The 19147-nt window shown below is 42.0% G+C and overlaps 1 protein-coding gene across 3 annotated transcripts in view; it reads right to left on the bottom strand.

The window, feature by feature from the left end:
* Positions 1-1191: 1191 nt before the first annotated feature.
* The window catches only part of DVL1 (dishevelled segment polarity protein 1), a 96917-nt gene continuing 78961 nt past the window's right edge, over positions 1192-19147 (bottom strand). For 2 of the 3 annotated variants that reach the window (XM_050909506.1, XM_050909508.1), the window contains 10 exons: positions 18351-18444; positions 17265-17334; positions 16330-16469; positions 15929-16005; positions 15378-15445; positions 13584-13733; positions 8534-8665; positions 7467-7634; positions 6737-6943; positions 1192-1642 (listed from right to left, as the gene is read on the bottom strand). In XM_050909506.1, the coding sequence (XP_050765463.1) occupies positions 1224-1642; positions 6737-6943; positions 7467-7634; positions 8534-8665; positions 13584-13733; positions 15378-15445; positions 15929-16005; positions 16330-16469; positions 17265-17334; positions 18351-18444 (1525 nt within the window). In that variant the 3' untranslated portion in view covers positions 1192-1223. The remainder of the gene's footprint in view (positions 1643-6736; positions 6944-7466; positions 7635-8533; positions 8666-13583; positions 13734-15377; positions 15446-15928; positions 16006-16329; positions 16470-17264; positions 17335-18350; positions 18445-19147) is intronic. The other variant, XM_050909507.1, reaches the window with a different exon arrangement.

Below are 19147 nucleotides of genomic sequence, written 5' to 3'. Positions count from 1 at the left end.
TAAAGATTCATTCATTGTACCATTTATGAACTGTACTCAAAACACCCTCTCACATCTCTGCTAACAGCTAGCCCCCGTCTGCGTTCAGAACATGTTCCCTTGGATAACACTGCAATTGGGATTAGACATCTTCAGGTTTCTATTTCAAAAACAGAGAAAGATACTGCTCAGAAATTAAGAACGGAAAAAGAGGTGATCAAAATGAATAGCGATGTCCCAGTGGGAGCCAGGATTTACCTACGTCTCTGCTAGAATGGGATAAATATCCCCTTCAAAAGGGAAAAGCTGCAGCTACACTAACAGAATCGCATAGCAGCAGTCGTCCTATTTCTGTGGAAACAACTTTTAAAACCTGTAAGCAAGTGTGCACTATAATCAGAAGAAACAGACACATCTGTCAGCAGGGATGTGACTGAAATGCCCAGGAATGGACTGCAGCTACAAAGTCACTACCATGATACTAAATGAAATAACTTTACAAGTTCTGCACAATGAACACATACAGTAGCAAGACTCCACCACTCCCCTGATAGAATAATATCTAAAAAAAAAGAAAGATTGATTTATACTCCCTAGAGTAGCAGAAGAAGGTAGCCACAACTTTGCCTTCTGCTAGGAATTGGTTTGAGCCTGCTCCTTTCCAAGCACATATTGCCTGTATACTTGCAGGTGCCATGTCTGCTTAGAGTGCTGACTGATGCATCCAAGAAACAGCATAACAAGGCAGTATCACAGATACTAGCCAACGGTCATTTTTTCCTTGTAAGAGAAAAAGCAGGGAAAAATAAAAGTGCTGCTATGCATTATTGGAAATTTAGAAGTCATGTGAAATAAGAGTCCTTGGATCAGCCAAAAAGATACACTAACTGCATTTAAGTAGGTGCCACAATTACCAAAGCTCATTAAGATGTGAATATACACCAGCCATTCACAATCAAAAACAGGGCGGGGGGGGAAGGATAAAGAAAAGATGCCATCAATTTGCTGATATTTAACAATCCCAGGAGATTTTTTTTGTTTGGTTTTTTTGTGTTTTTTTTTTTTGTATTTTTTGTTTTGTTTTGTTGATTTTTCTGCAACACAATTGCAAACCAGGAAGGTGTAACATGCAAGACAGCCAAGTTTCTTCTATTAAGTGTTCAACAATGACCAAATTGCCCACCCACCCCCAAAACAATCCCCTCCCCAGCCCTTCCCCAAGCAGAGTCTGAAGGCACTTCCTCTCACATGATGTCGACAAAGAATTCACAAGGGTTGCCCATAGCCTTCTGGAAGGACTGCCGGCTCCCCGTCAGCTCTGGAGGAACCGAGCTCAGTTCCCTCACGGGGGGCCCTCCAGGGGGTCCGCTCGTCCCGTAGACTTTGGAGCCCAGCTTGGGGAGATTGTAGAGGGGTGGGACTCCTGGAGGCCCGTAAGAATGATGGCTGTGGTGGCTTCTCTCGCTGTGGGTGGCAGAGACGTGACTCCGGTGGCTGAGCTGGCTGACAGGCCTCTCCCGACGCACGACACTGGCGCCGCCCCCGCTGCGGGCAGTGTGGTCAGACTCGCTGCCGCTGCCAGCCGACTTGCGGTCCTTCTCTCTGCCAAGAGCTCTCCTGCTGTTCTCGCTGTTGCTTCGGTTCGAGCCGCTGCTTTTGCTTCCTAAAGCCCACAAGTGAAAAGGACACACAGAAAAGCAGAATTAGCTCACGTCCACTGCTGCCTCCCACACCAGCTCCTACCAAAACCCACAGATCCGGGTATGACTATTGTAATGGCGACAACGATGACAAAACCAGGCCTGAACATGCTGTTGGTGGCTTATGGGATTTAGCAATGACAATCGGTAGAACAAAGCTGCCAAGGTTGTGCCATGCACAGGTACACGTAGACACCTTAGAGCTTGCACAGTGAAAGCAGCAGCTAGCCTAGAACTACTGGCTGAAAGCCATCTGCTCCGCTGCCGCCCCACTGACTGGAGAGAGGGGAGGAGCAAAAGCAGAAGGAAGAAGCAGGCATTTGGGGTTTGACTCAAGCAAATGAGGTTTAATCTAATTGTAACTGTCTCTGTCTTTGCTATCTTCTATCAGCAAAAACTTTTCAAAAGAAACTCATTTGCCTTCTCTATCATCCTTGGTCACACTGGGCATACTTGCACCCAGGGCCAAATCACCTGAGGTTAACAGATGTCCTTTTGCTGGCTTCAGTGGGTAGATTCTTTTAAAATTCATCACCACAGTGTTCTGTTGTTGGAGCATTCTTCAAAAAACAGTTATTTGTTGAACTGCTCTACGATGAATCAGTAACATGCAGGACGTTCCCAGCAGAGGCCGCTAAATCAACTCGGAAAAACAAAGGACTGCTGCTCGTGTGTAAGCTGAGTTGTTGCTACATACAAGCTTCGCTAAACTTCAGAACTGATTTTACATGAAAGTTGAAGGTCATGCTCTTACCATGAGAGATAGGCTAGGACGATGTCAAGAGACATTTCCAAGTTAATTATTCTTTAAAATACCCCAACAAACCAACCCACAGAGTTATCTCATTAAGTTCATGCCATCTTGGTGCAAGATTGTCTTCCCAAAAAGGATCCCCAGCCAGCAGCATAAGGGACCAGCTTTTGAGGCTGAATGAGCCACTGAGGTCACTGAAATGGGAAAAACAGAATGATTCTGAGCTGCTCCTTTCTTGAACTACAGATGACCATCACCTTCTGTCTGCTCCAGCTGATGTTTAGAGCAGGCAAATAGAAGGGACAGGAAAACTAGACTGACCTGGTGTGTATGGTGGAAAGGCTAGATTCCCCTGCAGAGTGCAAGAAAAGCTGGGGATAGACGGAAAACATAGAATACAAAATCACTGGACTTGAAGTTAATATTCTGAGCCTGGGACTCTGAAGTGGTATTTGCTGATCGTAACCCCTATCAGCTCTTCTCTGCTCTGGGAAAAACACTGTCCTGCTTTGTGCCTCAGTTTTCTTCCATCTGTAAATGGAGATATTAACACGGGTTCAGCTGCCTCCACCAAATACTACCAAAATCCATTAAGGTGAGCTTTTTGAAGAGGTAAGGTGCTCCCTGAGCTGTCATTTCAAATGTTTCATAACAATCTTGTAACAACAAATAAGAGGGGAGAAACTACTTGTTAGCTGGTTGACTGTTACAGCCTTTGCTCCAAAGAACAACATAGAGGTTATCTCCAAGAAGCATCTTTGTAAGGTCTCCAGTGTGGCACATCGTTCACAGTGGAAGAAAATCGACATTTTATTTTAACCCTTCCACAGCTAACATGCCTCTGCCTTTATCTCATGATGCATTCTGTTGCCACCCATCCAAACCCTGCAAACCTTACCCAAAGTCATTATTCCTTGATGCAAGCTCCCCATACACAAGAATTCATTGCCAGTTCCATAGCTCGTGGCTGAGCAAAGATCATGCAGGGGAGAAAGAAAGCTGTGCTGAAAGTGTACATTACTGAGCTTGAGAGGTCTTCCACAGTCAGTAGGACTGAGACTGCCTTGCGGCAATCCATCACGTTGCTACTCCAGACTTCAGTATATCTGGAGTAGCAGCTCTAGATGATCTGCCAAGACTCCAAGAGGTCAAGTGGTTAATGCAGACTTCTTATCTCAGAAGAGCCTGGCTTTCTGCAGCTGGACTCCACGCTGATTACATGGCAGAAAGAAAATAGAGAAACCATCTACCATTACAGCAGTCTAAGAATAATCAGCAGCATAGCTGTTCTTCTCTGGTCATGCTGAGGTTCACTCTCTCCCTGACATGCCTTTAAATCCTGTCACAGAACAATCAATCAGAAAGTCCTTCTAAGCCTTGAGTTTAAATGCAATCTAACAAGAGTGTCACCTTCTTGGCAGCTAGGGACTGGCCTGTCCTGGAGACATGCAGACCAGCCTAAAGCTGAGGTCTGAAATGCTGCTAATTTGACACAACCACAGCAGTGTTTGTTTCCATCTAAGGCCAACTTTAAACCTAAATGTCATAAAATGGATTTAAAGAATCTGCATTTCAAGTGCCTAGAAAAGCTGCACTCAGCATTGCCACAACATATTATCAGCTTTCACTCTCTATTACTGCTGGACACCAAACTTCCACTCCCTAAAGCCACAGACATGCCAGCTGCCTCAGTACTTCATTTGATGGGAACAGAAGTTTCCACATGAATTCTCCTGGACAGGGGCAGGAGAGCCTCCAGAGACAGTGTATAGAGGCTCTGAAGACCCTTCTATTGTTACTGTCTCAACAACTGACATCCTGTGAGCTTGAACAAATCTATCCTTCCTACTTCTTTCGTCTCTTCAGACTGTAACCTGATGATCTCTCACTATCCATCTGTACAGCGTGCATCTACCAGAACAGGGACGTGACTTTGATCTAAACACTATGGTAATAGAGATGATGTTTTGCAGAGGAGCTGGTCCTCACACCAGTGCCATTCCCTATAGCAAACCTGTCCAAGCCATTAAAAATAACCTAAGTCCTGGGTATCACAAGCAGGGACAGATGATGTGGCTTAGATGAAATAAGCAGCAATCTAAATTGGAACAGAGCCTTGAACAGAACTGCAACATCACATAAAACTTTGCTAGATCTTCCTCCCCATCTGTTGCTTGCCAGAACACAGTCTCAGTCTGTCTCTTGATCCAAATCTTAGGCTTTTGTCTGTAATCACCAGCAAATACACTGCATTCATCTCAAAACCGTGCATTCACTGGGCTCTGGAGCAGCGCTGTTGTTCACCAGATGAATTCAGTTACGATCTAACATCGCACATAAAAGAGAGACTTCACAAGAAACCCAGTTCGAACGCTCTATATTGAGAGTGACCAATGCAACCTTGTGTCCCAGTGCTCTTAATACCTGCCTGAGACATCTGGACAGTGCTCAAGTGTCTTTCAGTAAATGAGCAGTGGAAGGGCACTGGTAGATAAATCCAATCCATATGGATGACATCAGACTAATAAATTAGGAGCTGGGGCTATTTATTTATTTATTTTATGAAGAGCAGTGAAGACACTGGTGATAAGATTTTCCCATCTGAGCTGACAGTGAGGTACCTGATGCCATTCCCTCTGTAGCTGCTGCAGCACAGTCGCACAGGGGCCAGACAGGTTGATATGCTAATGCCACGCTATTGGACTACTGTGCACTGAGACAGGTTGAGCGTCCAAGACAATTAAAAAGAAAAAAAAAAAAAAAAAAAAAAGAAAAAATACAGCTAAACATTTGGGTCACAGGAGTCTAAATGATCATGCTGTGAATTCATTATTATTATGGAGGCATTTGAAGCTTACCAATCCCCTAGAGTCAGCCATTCCTCTATGAATCCTTCAGTCTAATGCTTGCTCAGAACAAAACAAGGGAATAACAGTTACAAAACAAGAAACAACACAGAAGTGTAGTTTCCAAAAGAAGAACAAGGAAAGCATTGAAACCCTTCAAAATTAAACACCTTGGCACCTTTCATAAGGATTGCTTTAACCAGTAACACAGGTCGCATGGATAAAATACCATACCTTTCCTATTCCAGCAGCAGAGATCTAATATTCTACTGCCCACAGAATCAGCTGCCAAAAAAACAATCACATTCTTTGCAGCACAATCAGCTTGAAGTTCTAAAACCTCTGGATACCACTGTGAGCTTCCTCACAGACACTTCTTATTTTGAGATAAGGTGGGGAGCAATAGTGCTAAAATCTTATGAGCAAGTTCCTGTTATGATATTCTTTTGTGCAATTTTGCAAAATCTAACTGGCTGCAGTAAACAGGAAGAAGTTACATCCAAGTTACTGGATGTTCACCACAAAAACACAGAGAATCCTCACCCTTTCTTTAATGGCAGCATTTCCAAAAGCAAAACTCACTCTGGAAGTGATTTAAAAAAGAAAATAAATAAAAATCTGTACAGCCAAAAAATACATAATTTTTATTTACTAAAGTTTAAAAATTAACCACAAAATAATCCTAGGGCAGGAAAGGAGGAGGTCAGGTTTTTAATCCATGCAGTATTATCTTTTTTTCCCTGACATAAATTTCAAAAGAGACTCTCCTCCCTGTGAGCAGTGTTTCAGCCCTGTAAACCATCTCACTGGCCACCTCACGCTTGTCTCACACAAGCAAAAAGAGTGATTTTCCTTTTGTACTGAGCATTGAAGTGAAAGCCAAGAGCACCCTGATTCTAATCCCTGTTCCATCAGCAACGAAATGGCCTAATTTGTAACAATATCAAGCAACTGCAGCCCCACTGTTGGCAATGGCTCTGACCTCTAAAAAGGGGGGCAATAGTTTATCTGTTTTAACGGGGTGGACAACTGAGTCATTAATGTTGGCCTGATTAGCATTATCTAAGCAGTAGTTTACCATGTGGTGCTGTTGGGTAAGAAAAGTACAGATGCCCATGCCACCATGGACATGACAAACACCTTGGCTCTAGTTCCCCACTGGCATGTTGCATGGGGTACAGAACTACAGCATAACTATAAACAGCATGTATTCTATTCTATTCTATTCTGTTCTACTGACTCAGTTAAAACATCGCTGGCAGTTTCAATACAGAGCTGAAAGGCTAACCCACTCCATCACATACACACACACAGTTCTGATTAAGTGCAGTCGCACGAAATCCATGCAGGTAGCATACAAAACCACAAGACAGGAGCACAGACAGTACGAAGGAACTCAAGCAAATGGTTAGGGATAATGACAGCTGTAGAAATAAATACCAGATTAACCATCTTACCTTCACTTTGCTGGCTCCCTGCACTGCCACTACCATAGCTAAAGCCTGGGTCTTGGTATGCTGGTGGAAAACATGGAGGGGGCAGAGGATACTGATATGGGTATCCTTGGCCTAATGGCCAGGGAGCAGCAGGATGTGGAAGTGGAGCGAGGGTATCCTGATCCGAGGCTCCGCTAGAACCATTGTTAAGGTTCAGTGCAGCCATATCTGCAAAAGAGAGAAAAGGTGAAGATTGTGTTCTTACCTAGCAGCTGACTCCTGCATATTAATAATGGCTGACACAGCACCTAGTGTGGTGAGGGACTAGAGGGACTCAGCCTCCAGAGTTTACTCAAAATATCACATGCGGTAGGGCAGACATCAATATTTACCACTGAGCACCAAGGTACCTTTGCAGCATTTCCATAAGTCAAGGAGGAATCATCCCTGTTTTACAGGATGGAAACTGAGTGTGACTGACAAGCAGGAAGTCTGTAGCATCACCAGAAATAAATCCTGCTTTCTTGAGCCTCAGTGCAATGCCCTATTTGATGAGTTCATCCTTCTCTTCCAAGTGGTCTAATTGCTTGGTCTAACAGGAAGTGTCACCCACTTGTCATGCAACTTCAGAATAATGGCCTGTCCTGACATATCCACTTGTGAAATCCTATAGGACACTCCTCTGTGCATCCTGCGAGCACAGAATAGACAACACACATGCAGTTTTGCCCTTCACAGATGGGGAACTTACTGCCACAGAGGTCTCCAAAGACGTAATAGCACTGTTCCGAGAAGGTGATTTTGTTCACAGTGTGCCTGAGGTAGCCATGTTTTAACATGCTGCTGGCATATTTTCTAGCCTCCCGTCGGTCTTTGAAGCCTTCCACGTGTGTGTAAAGCCAGTCAACCACATCTGCTCCTAAAATGAGAATAGGAAGAGGAGACACAGGATCATCCGAGCCAAATTGATCTTTTTTGGTTTTTCATCTTCACATTATCACATAGCCTACTAGTACTACTGTGCCAGGTACTGAATGCAAATATGAATATGTAGCAATCTTGCTGCAAAGAGCTTAAAGTGTTATTTTTATGACTCAGCCTAACTGCTAAATTAGTGACTGCCAAACATCAATAAAGAAAGCAAAGAATTACCTTGCATCCAGTTGAACACTACATTAACAATGACACCAAATACGCACACAGAAAATTTTATAGTTAAACGGTTCAACCCCTTCTGAGTTGCAGTAATGAAAATGACATGGGATTTACAGAACAGAAGTGACTGGGAGAGTCATCTTCCTCAAGAAGCAGATGGTACATTGTCAAAAGACCGGGGTTCCAATCCCTTTCTCAGCAAAAAGTAACTACAACCTAGATTGACTAAATGTTAGCACAGTTCAGATCACAGGACAGCCAGAACCACAGGTAGACTAGTTGTGGTAATTTTAAATTTAATTAAGATGCTTTATTAAGGTTGTGTCTGGAACTGGAATTACAAGGGATTTTCTGCTGAACTTGGGCAGATTGCTAGAGCTGCAAGTAGTTACAAGGAAAACCTGAGATATAACAAGTAAGGGTTAAGAACCAGCTCTGTGTGGGCATGAGAAACGTGCAGTATTTTTGGGTGTCCAAGCTCAAACAAGAGCTATTAGTTATTTCCTGTCACACTTAGAGTTGTTCACAAATACCAAGTCAAGGGAATATAAGAGGTCATAGACAGGGGGGGAAAAAAAGTTCATATAAAGATAGTTTCTTCAGCCTATTTCCAAAAAGCCACTGGTTTTTTTTTTTTCCCCAGCATTCCTTTGATCTGCTTACCTATCACTGCGTTGGAGATGGTAATTTTTAACCACATCCTGTCCCGAATTTCAAGGCCTGAGTCTGGTAGCTGCATAACCTTGACAATAGTAGCCATGTCACTCTTCACAGTTAAGGGAGATTCTTCTAATTCTAAAAGGAAGAAAGGTTACATGCTTCTTTGAAATGGACCGAGTCTGAAAAGAACTTCTCAGCTCCCAATTTGGATGAAATATTCCAAGACACAGCTTTACCAACAGATGCAAAAAAAGACACAACGGTTCCCAAATGCACCCTCATCAACGGCATGAATTATAGCATTCATACCAATTCTTCAGAGATTGTGCTCAGTGCACCCAGTTTAGTCACTGAGATGCTGAGTCCCTACATGTCTTGACTTCACAAACCAGCTATAGATCAGCACTGCACTCTTTCAATCCACAGTGCACTGAGATTTGCAGAAAAGGAAACCCAAGGAGTTCTATGACCATTGCTTTCCATTTCAGTTTGCCATGAACAGCCCCTACCCACCCAACAGTTCAGTGCACTGTCTGCAAAACTCTGTAGGACAAGGTTTTTTGGCTTGTTCTTTAACTTTTCGTTTAATTGTCAGGAATAATACCCCATCTGCATGGAGAAAGATGACAACCATGTCTCAATCAATGTCCATTTGTTTTTTTAAGATTTGGACATCAGCATAACTGGGGAGAATTGAAATTAGAAAAGAAAGCTTCCATTATCAGGATAAAGGCTAGCCGTTTCCTTAAAAAAAAAAAAACTTTCCAGGATCCCAATGACGGCAGCCTTACAAGTTAACAAGTCACTTAACCCAGCATCACTTTGCCCTGCACCTTTCTTGCAGAACACTTAAAAAAATGCTGCTCCCAAATGCCTCAGCAGCTGTCACCGCTCCATTCGTATTTCACACACTCTTATGGGCAGAGCTCGCTCACCAGAGGGTTCATACTTTCCTGATCAATTTTTATAATAAAATCAGAACAGTAGGGCTGAGATTCACCCTGCTGAACTGAGGTGCCTACCGTAGGAGTCTAGTTCCTTTAGAAACTCCTTCTCTACCATACATAGAGGCAAAGTGGCATCTAATATTGAAAGCCCAGTGGGGTGAATCTGGGTCCAAGAGTCTACCAGCCTTCTTGTGTTCTGTGCAGAACTCAATCATCCTGTCTATACATAAGATGACTATATTATTTGGATACAGCACCCAGTCCTCCTTCCTGCTCCCATCTTCTCAGCCCTAGAAAATTCATGCTAGGCATGTGTGTCCTGTGTTTGTAGTTCAGACCCTTCTCCAGCAGGAATTCAGAAACCCTCCTCCCCTCCCTTCTCCCAGCTCCCCATATCACCCACCTTTCAAAAGCACAAGGGAACCAATTTTGTCCTTTTCCAGCAACCCAGAATTTTGATAAAAGGTACAACAAGCATGAAACAATGAAAACTGAAAATGCTTCTTTCAATACATGCACTGCTAATATGCATGAAAATATCCCAGACCATCTATGCATGCAGTTTCAGTACTTACAAAGTTTGAATAAACACTAAAATTTTGCTTTTGCTTTAAGTTAGTTTGGTTAGTGGCAAAAAGCAGCATGCTTGTTTGGGGGAAAAAACCCAACAAACCAATATTCAAGTAAAGTATGTGGGGAGCAATAAATTGTATTTTCTTGGAGACCTGCGATCTGCATATAAAGAACAACAGTGGCCAAATGATGATCAATATTTTCTAAGTCTGCTAGTTGCTGTACAAATATGAAAAATTCTAAGATGCATCTAAAATGCACCCACTTTGGTCTGAACTCAGTCAACTGTGGGCCTGACTACCTGACCACCTGTACAGGTATGTGCAAATCTGAGTAACAGCATAGACAGTAACTCCTTTCTGGGGAACCAGATCTACCGCAAAGCTCTTTCTCAGGGCCTTGGTTATTGGTTTTGAGAGGCATTTTTTTCCCATTAGCAGATCCTGGTAATAAAAGAGGTGTATGCTCCAGGAAAATGAAGTCCTACCACATGTAATACCACCATTGGCTTGTATCCTTATTTGAGTAAGGAAGTACACATTTGCCCAAACAAAAAGGCCCCAGGAAATTACGCTGTACCTCAGGCTGAATACTATTAAGCAGAAATAAGTTTGAAGTCTCAATTCAAAATCCTCTGAAGTCCATGCAAGAGAAAAAGAGAACTTTCCAACAATGTCAGTGGACTGCATTTTGAAACAGCAAGACTTTCAAGAAACATTGAAACACTTGAAGTTAATCTCATGGAATGGGTCAGCACTACTTTGCAGAAAGGGGTCCTGTAGTGGCAGAACTGGAAAAATCTACCTTTAGCAGAGTAAACGAGGAGCAGAGTTTGCACTGAATGAGGCAGCGAGTCCAACACTCACAAACATTGTGAGAGAACATTCTCCTGCATCAGCCAGAATACTGCTGGAGAACAAGATACTTTTTAAAGCAACAATTACTACGAAACACCTCAGTCTGCCTTGGTTTGCATAGTTCTGTTTTTGAAGAAATGCACCTGAGAAAATAAAGAGCTAACACAGAATAATTCCTACTGTGTGGTGGTGATTTGTATGGCCCCAAAATCTCAGCTACTTTAATCACTAGCACCGATGTGATGGTGGCTGTGCAAATGCTTCAGATATCAGAACTTCACTTTTGATCCAGAGGCTAGAGAGCAAAGGAATGCTAGTCAGAAGGAAAGCAGTTATTCAGTCCACTTACATTATCCTGGCCTTGCTATACAAACAGAGTAAAACAGCAGACATTCACAATACTTAAAACAAGGAACCATGAAACAGACTTGTCTAAGATGACTCCGTTAATTCACTGCTTCCACCTTCACAGCCAGATACTGTAGAACAGACATTATATTTGCTTCAAATACCAGTGACTCTAGCCTCAGAGGAACTGAAACAGAGAATCTTGCACTGGAACATGAAAAGTTAGAAAGCCCCATTTTGCATGAAGCTCTTCGTTCTTTGAGATGTCAATGCGCAGTCTCTCCTTGCCACTCTCTCTCCTCCGTTCCTCCCCAACTTTGTCTTTCCTGCCAAAGAGGTTCACAAAACAGGTGCTCTTTGTACCTAGGGCCCTGAGGTGCTGCCTGCTGTGTTCAGGGTGGGGGGGTAACAGGACTGAACTGAAGGAAGGAGTGTTAAGCAGAAGGTCACAATAAAGGTCAGGGGTACTCCACATTTTCTTGCATTCAGGAAAGGAAACATTGTAAGTCACTGGCATAGAAATGAGAAGCTGTCTCCAGAAATGTGGTTCTGCTCCCAAATAACCTTTATTTTAAAAGTATGATTGAGAGGGCATCTGCATTCCACACTTCCCAATCACATCACTATATATCAAGGCACACGATACATGAATAGTTCAAGAGGAATGCAGAATAACAGACTCTTGTTGTTTGACAGCAATCAGCAGATACATTTGATTCCAGCAATCTTTAGTACCTGTAAGGCTGAAAACACATCTCAAGATAAAGCAGTCATCAGGTAACTGGTTCACTTGCTTTCTACTGCGGATGTATTTCCCCTTCAGTGGTGCTGCCTACCATCTAAAGAGGCACTGAGCTGCTACACTTACAAAAAGGATAACTGCCCTTTCAATTCAAGGTGAGGTGTAATCCCAGGAACTATGTGCTTATAAAATCTGAGAGAGGGTAGAAGAAAAAGAGGCAGACACCTATGTAGTCTGATAGGACTTAACTGGTCCCTGCAAATGCAACTTTCACGCTTCAGCCATGCATTTGTCCAGGGAAGATTCTGTCACTAATCACCAACACCACATTGGTCTTTAAAATCCTCAAAGTGTTGTTTTTCTTGTTTGGTTTGTTTTGTTGGTTTTTTCTAAATGATATCCTCCCTTTCTCTCTGGAAAAATTTTACAAAATGAAAAAAGTTATTCAGTCCTAAATTTAGACTCCAGATCTGGCAGACACTTAAGCATCCCTTGTTAAACATGTAAGTATTTATCTGGCTTTCAATGAATGCATACTGAGGTAGTATTGTTCCACAAATGAGATCATCTCCTCAGAACTTTAAAGCCACTTCAAGATTTCTATGTGTATATAAACAAATATAATAAATCTCCTTGCTACAGATGAACAAATCTGATAGAAAGGTTGCATCTCTAGAGAAATTCTTCCATATTAATATTACAGGAAACAAACACATACTAATGAGGTGTAAAGTACCTCAAAACTTTCATGTCAAGTAAACAGAAGTGCTGTTTTAAATATGAACACTTTCCTGAACTAGCACTTCAGTGGACAGTGTTCTCAGAGACACATGCTCCTCGTTTATTTGTCTTGCCTGCCATGATTTACCATGTATCATGCCTGCCTTGAAATACTGCCATGTATTTCAAACCAAATGCTAGCTTTTATCCCATGCTTACATCAGAAAGCAAAGGAATAGTAAAAGAAAGGAAGAGTTTATATTCTTTAAACAAAAATTTCCAAGATAAGGAATCATGACAACTTGTTGGTTACATGGATATGACTAGCTTAGAGACTGTCACAGATAGACAAACCAGGAAAGAAGCCTGAACTCTAACCATAATTTCACGTGGGACATTTGTTTTTTCCTTGTTCAATAAATTCTAAAAGTATAAAAAAGTATAAAAGAAGGCTATGCGAATATCAGTGGAAGATTTCCTAAATGATACACTAACATTATTATCCAGTGACATCTATCTGAAGTAAATTATTTAAATTTATTAAAAAACAGTCAAATGCAAGGAGGAAGCTCTCGCATTCATCTGAGGGGATAAAGTTGGAGGCCTGCCTTGTAACTTTAAAAGGGACCAGAAGCCACCTCTTCCTGAATGTGAACCCTGGCAAAACACCACTGCGTTAACTTCTGACCTTTGGAAAAAGGTTTTATGCTCCCCATAAGAATTACAAATTTAAGAAAGCATTCAAGAGTTCTGTGGCGGCTGTCGTTTTCATCGTGCTTGTGGCTGGGGTCGGTTTTGCGCACAGCTCTGCACTGCTGGCCCCGAGCAGAAGACGTCTGCCCTGTGCTGGCCGCAGTGTGACTTACTTTCCGAATCGGGAATTGAGCTTGTTAGTGAGGAGCTGGTAGATGTGGTGATGCTCATGGAGGGGCTCATACCGTAACGGGGGTACGCTCCCGTCATGGCTGTGGTATGAGAGATCCACGCTGCAGGGTCAATTGGCCTCACTGGTTCAGCTGCAAAACAACCAGAAAGGGAGAAAAAGACAAATGGAATCAGATCTGCAGTAAACACTAAGACCTAGAGTAAGAAGGAATTTTTTGGGGGTGCACAAGTCCTTGCCATTCTGATAGTACAACTGAGATAGCCCCAGCACAAGGGAACAAAAAGCACCTTGCCAGCAGTAGCTGGTTTCCTCTAGCAATTGCTGCACCAGCCTAATAGGATAAAACCATGACACTCCTGTTCCTGTAACTGCGGTAGGAGTGACCTATTTCCCCTTGTGGGAAAGAAACTACCAGACCAGTAATAATATTTCACTATTATTCTATACAGTGAGATAGAGATGCCCATTTTGCTATGACGTGAAGTGCTACCAAATGCTTTGCCCTAGCTGATGGGAAGATCTCTCCCTACTTCAAAGGGTCTTGGATCCAAAATAACCACTCAGACAGAAGGTGAATCTTCTGCTGAAGGTGAATCAGAACAGTAACTCTAGAGCTCTGTATTTGCAGAGATGAGGAATCATGGAATTCCCCTCTCAGTGTTTTCAGCAGCCATAATGAAACTTTTTAGGACTGGAACAGTCTTGCAAAATAAACAGAAGACATATAAAGACCATTTGAAGAGACTGGTGTCAGACAAGAGTGAAAATTACACTCAGACCTTAAGAAGAGCCACATAGCAAGTAATTTTTAAAGCTGGGAATAAAACTCAATTTTCCCTATAATCTGGATTACTTCTTTTCTTCTGAATTATAGTGGCTGTTGTTCCATTGTCTTAAAACCAGAAATTATGTAAAAGAGCTCCACCTATGTTAGGTATTTCCACAAAATACCCCACACGTTATTGCAACCAGTTTAGCCTACAACAGATATACCACTGTTTACCTTTGATAGTAATGCATGCACCTTCACTGAACAAAGGACAAACTGATACACAAGCTCTCCCTGAAGCAAATCTCAAATATGTGATTTGTGGGATTTTTATTTTGATTATGCTGGTTTTCCTAAGGACTTCACTGAGTGAGCTCCCATAGTCTGCACGAGTCTATTGCAGCAATTTCAATGGACAATGCTATCCTCATGTTCTTAGAGGGACTGCGAACAAGCTGGTTTCAATATCCTAAGCAGAGCGCTCACCAGTAGGAGGCAGCTGTGTTTGTCACATGAGCACAGATCTTTTATCACTACTGAAAGGTTTATTAAGCCAGAAGTTTTAAAACTAGATCATTTTCAAGAGGTTTTATGCATATTGAACAATGTTGTTTGCCTCAAATTTTAAAAATGCTCAGTTTAAATTCTAAGAAGTGTACCCGTGACAAAATGAGGCTTTTTAACACTTAAGTATAGTTATCCTCCAAACTTTGTATCAATTGAAAGGTTAAGATCATGAGGATATACCCACCAAAAGGTTAAGAGCTTGATCCAAGCCATGTGAATCAAAAGAAAAACTCCCATGAATTCAGTGGGCACTGGAGTCTCAGAAAGAGTATCTTAAACCCCTGCCTCCCAAAGCAAAAAGCAAACAAACAATACAACAAACTTAAAAGTATCGCACTTGTAGGGAACAGAAATCTGTTAGATGCCAAAAGAGCTGAAAATATTCTAGACCTTGAGGGCTCCACAGGAACCCAGCAAAAAGCACAAATACATACTCACCCCTGGGGATGGTGAAATAACTCCTGGGAGTAGGGTCCCAGCATTTGGCTACTGTTAGGCTGATAGGTCTAGGAAGAAAGAAAACAAGTAAGGGTGACAACTTTCCCTACAGAAGTTGTAACTGCTACAATGAACTCTTTGAAAAAAACTTATTCCTATCCAACAGTTGTCAAGCACATTCTGAGAATGCTTTTGAGATGCTTGTCGAAGTATTTTCAGTATGAACCAGTATCAGGATGTTTCTGGTTTTGCATAGATCATGAGCACTATCGGTGAAATCTGTCGAATGATCAGCTCTTGAGATATTAAAACACTCATCGTATAAACAAATAGCGCTACTGAAACCAGGCAACTCCTCATTTGTCTTGGTTTTGGCTGGTATATTGGAACCAGTCTCACCTATTCATCATTTACACTGAGAAGTTCAGAGTTGAGATCAGCAGTCGCACTGGTTGCTTATTGAGATCAAAATGTTGATTTCTCTGAGGTTTGCCCAATACCAATAACTGCATATGGAGGATAAGTAGCAAGAGATTTTGTAATATGCTCACCCTGGTTTGGAGACTATTTCCCGTAAAACCCGTACTGCATCATCATTGCTCATGTTCTCAAAATTGACATCATTCACCTGAAACGTTGCAAAAAGCAGAGGTCAGGCTTTGCAACAGGAAGTTAAAGACATTTAAATTATTTGTTTCCAGATTTATTTGCCTTGTAACTGTTTCCATTCCTTTGAGCAGCTGCAGAAATATTGTTTCTCAGAGCACATCAACTATCCAGCAGAATTCACAAAGAATTATATAGATTTAAGTGATAATAGTCTTTGTGACACATTTCTCTGAGTATGAATGAATTCGGTTAACTGATTACTAAGTCCATGGATCTGGTGGGATGACTGAGCTGAGCCACCAATGTACAAGCCAGCAGCATGTATTTTTGGACATGGACCAACCTGCAGAAGCATGTCTCCTGGTTCAATTCGGCCATCTGCTGCCACAGCCCCTCCTTTCATAATAGAGCCAATGTATATGCCACCATCACCCCGGTCATTGCTCTGTCCTACAATGCTGATTCCCAGGAAGTTATACTTTTCTATACAGATAGAAAGTGGAGGGTGGGGGGGGAAAAAAGCAAACAAAGTGATTGGAATGATAGTGAAGAGCTAACACCAGGCTACTTCAGTCTTGAAAAATCAGTTCTCTCAACACATCAGCTGGGCCATGTTTGACTTACAATTATCTCACGTTACTCTATTGGTGTATGTCTGCCTGGCACATTCAGGGAAAGGCAGCAGAGAAACACTGCTAAAGACATTATTTTTTCACAGAGGACACTGAAAAGTTACATTCAAAAAATCAGCAAGAGAAACAACACTGAAAAGATGTGTCTACACCTAGAAATTAGACACCCGATCAGCATTAGGCAATGCTTTTTCCACACGTCAGAGCAGCAGGAAGAATTTGGTGCTACTGAAAGGTGCTGAATTGGCAGTCCCGCACATTTCTATCTGGATAAACAATGAAACGCATGAGCAGCAGAAATGCAAACCTCCAGTGCCCTTCTACTCTTGCTCCTAACAATGTCTGACCCCGTACCATTCCTAGAAATAAGAGCAGAACTCCATATCCTGGAGTTCCAGCTCCTTCCCTGGGCTTCTTGGGAAGAATACTGATCTGCTTCTGTAAATGGCTCAGAACTATCCAGTACTGGACTAGCAATCCAGGCACAGTCAACAGAGTAGCAGCTCTCAGCTGCCATTCCCTTTAGTTCAACTGGCATCCTTTCAAATCAAGGAACTTTCTACTGGCTCCAAAGGCTACTACACCGTAACAAAATACATCTGTATCACTTGAAATTCATCGTAAAAAACATTGCTTATCCTCTTACCCATGTTGAGTGTGACAGTGATGATATTTAGGGACATGGTAGAATCAGTGATGCTGCTGAACGAAGACGACTGCAAAATACAACAGAAAATTCTCAAGGTTTTAAATGGCTCAGAATAAGACAATAAAAATAACTATTGAGGATTAATTCATCAGGAACTGATCAATAGGTTTCCGTTTGGAAGGCATCCAGAAACCCCTGTGGCCTCCTCAAAATTATTCTTCATTTAGAATCTGTAAGGAAAAAAAATCTGAACACAATCTGCACTTTCTCCAAAGATTTGTTTACAAAACACACAGAGCAAGTTCCTATATTGAGATTTCTCAACTGAACTTCACATTGAATCATTTCTGCTTCCTGACTACATGACTGACAGGCAGACATTTAAATACTAAGTGCCCAGTGTAGCGTGAATTATTACATCCACGGCTCCTCTCTAAAGAGAGGAGTGAACAACACATGATCCTTCAGGAAGTGAGAAGACACACACTCCCCCCTCCAAAATGAAATACAAATGTGCTTATCAAATATCTTCTAAAATATTACTCCAGTTCTTGTGATAAAATGCATGCATACTCATTCTTCAATCTGTGAAGACTGATATTTATAGGAGAACGAAACAGTTACTTCAAGAAGTATGTCATTTCGACCATCCTCATTCTGCTACCATAGGACTAGCACAGAAAAGGGCAAGAGAAAAGATTTGCAATTTCCTATAAACGTAGATTTCTCATTTCAGCAGAATGCAAGTCTCAGCAATTTACACGTCAGATGTCTAACACCACAGACACCCCTTGCCCACATCAGCCAGTAGCATAATGGAGGTTCTCCTGCAGAGGCTGGTCTTGAAAGAGACAACAAGAAATGCGATCACTTAACAGTAAAAGGAGAAAGGGAGAGGAGAAAAAGTCTTGACTCTGGTGCTGCAGAACTTCAAATGTTAGAGATTAATCCAGGGTAGAGCCAAAGAGAGCCTTTCCAATGAATTGAACAGGGCACAGAGCTGTTCTGGATCCCTTCCTAATTCACATGCTACACTCAAAAATCACAGTTCACCTCCTTGGAAAATTATGATGCCAACCTTACCCTGTCAATCTGCCGCATCCTTTGTTTCCTCCTCCTGCGTTTATGCTTCCGTATGAGCCGGGATGAAGTACTTTGCTCAGTGGAGCTACTCAACCTGAGGGAAATTGAGAGCAAATGTCAACCCTGTAAAGCTGAGCCATTTGCATTTCTCTGCACCGTGCCAAAAAAAGTCTGTTTCCTACAAATGCAGGAGAGAGTAAATCATACAGGCACCATCAGCTAGCTTACAACATACTGCTCTGCTTGTTGCTGAATTGCTGCTCAATCCCAGTGTGTGCTGTATCTTAGCCTCTGCCTAGGAGCACAGAGAAGATACCAGCTAAACTACAGCATGGATTAGAGAGTATAATTTACTGGCTTGCTTTCTTGTGGGAGCAAGACTGAGTGCAACCCACATCTCAACAGGCATATATCACCCTGATTTAACCACCCAAAGGTCAGAGGTAGCCATCTTCCACTACTTTAAAGGTAGTCCTGACTCCAGGCCCACCAAAATGCACACTGTAAGAACAGTCGTACATTAAACAATGTTTTTAATCTCCGCTCTGAGAGAACAACAGACAACCTGGAGAATCTCTTAATATTAATTTTTGTGAGTCTTGTCATGGTGCTGTTATTTTCTTCTGCTGCTATCTACCCTGTTAACAGGAACTTAACATTGGGGCTTGAATAATAGCCACTACCAAATAGTGACAGAGGAATAGTGACTATGATTTACCTTTACATATTCTGTTAATTTGATTTTGTTGTGGTTTTTTTTCAGGCTCTTCAAACTTGTAGAACCTACAGGTGCCACA

Source organism: Gymnogyps californianus, chromosome 21 (genome assembly GCF_018139145.2).
Source record: "Gymnogyps californianus isolate 813 chromosome 21, ASM1813914v2, whole genome shotgun sequence".
Taxonomy (NCBI): Eukaryota; Metazoa; Chordata; class Aves; order Accipitriformes; family Cathartidae; genus Gymnogyps; species Gymnogyps californianus.
This window is presented reverse-complemented; position numbering and strand designations above follow the sequence as displayed.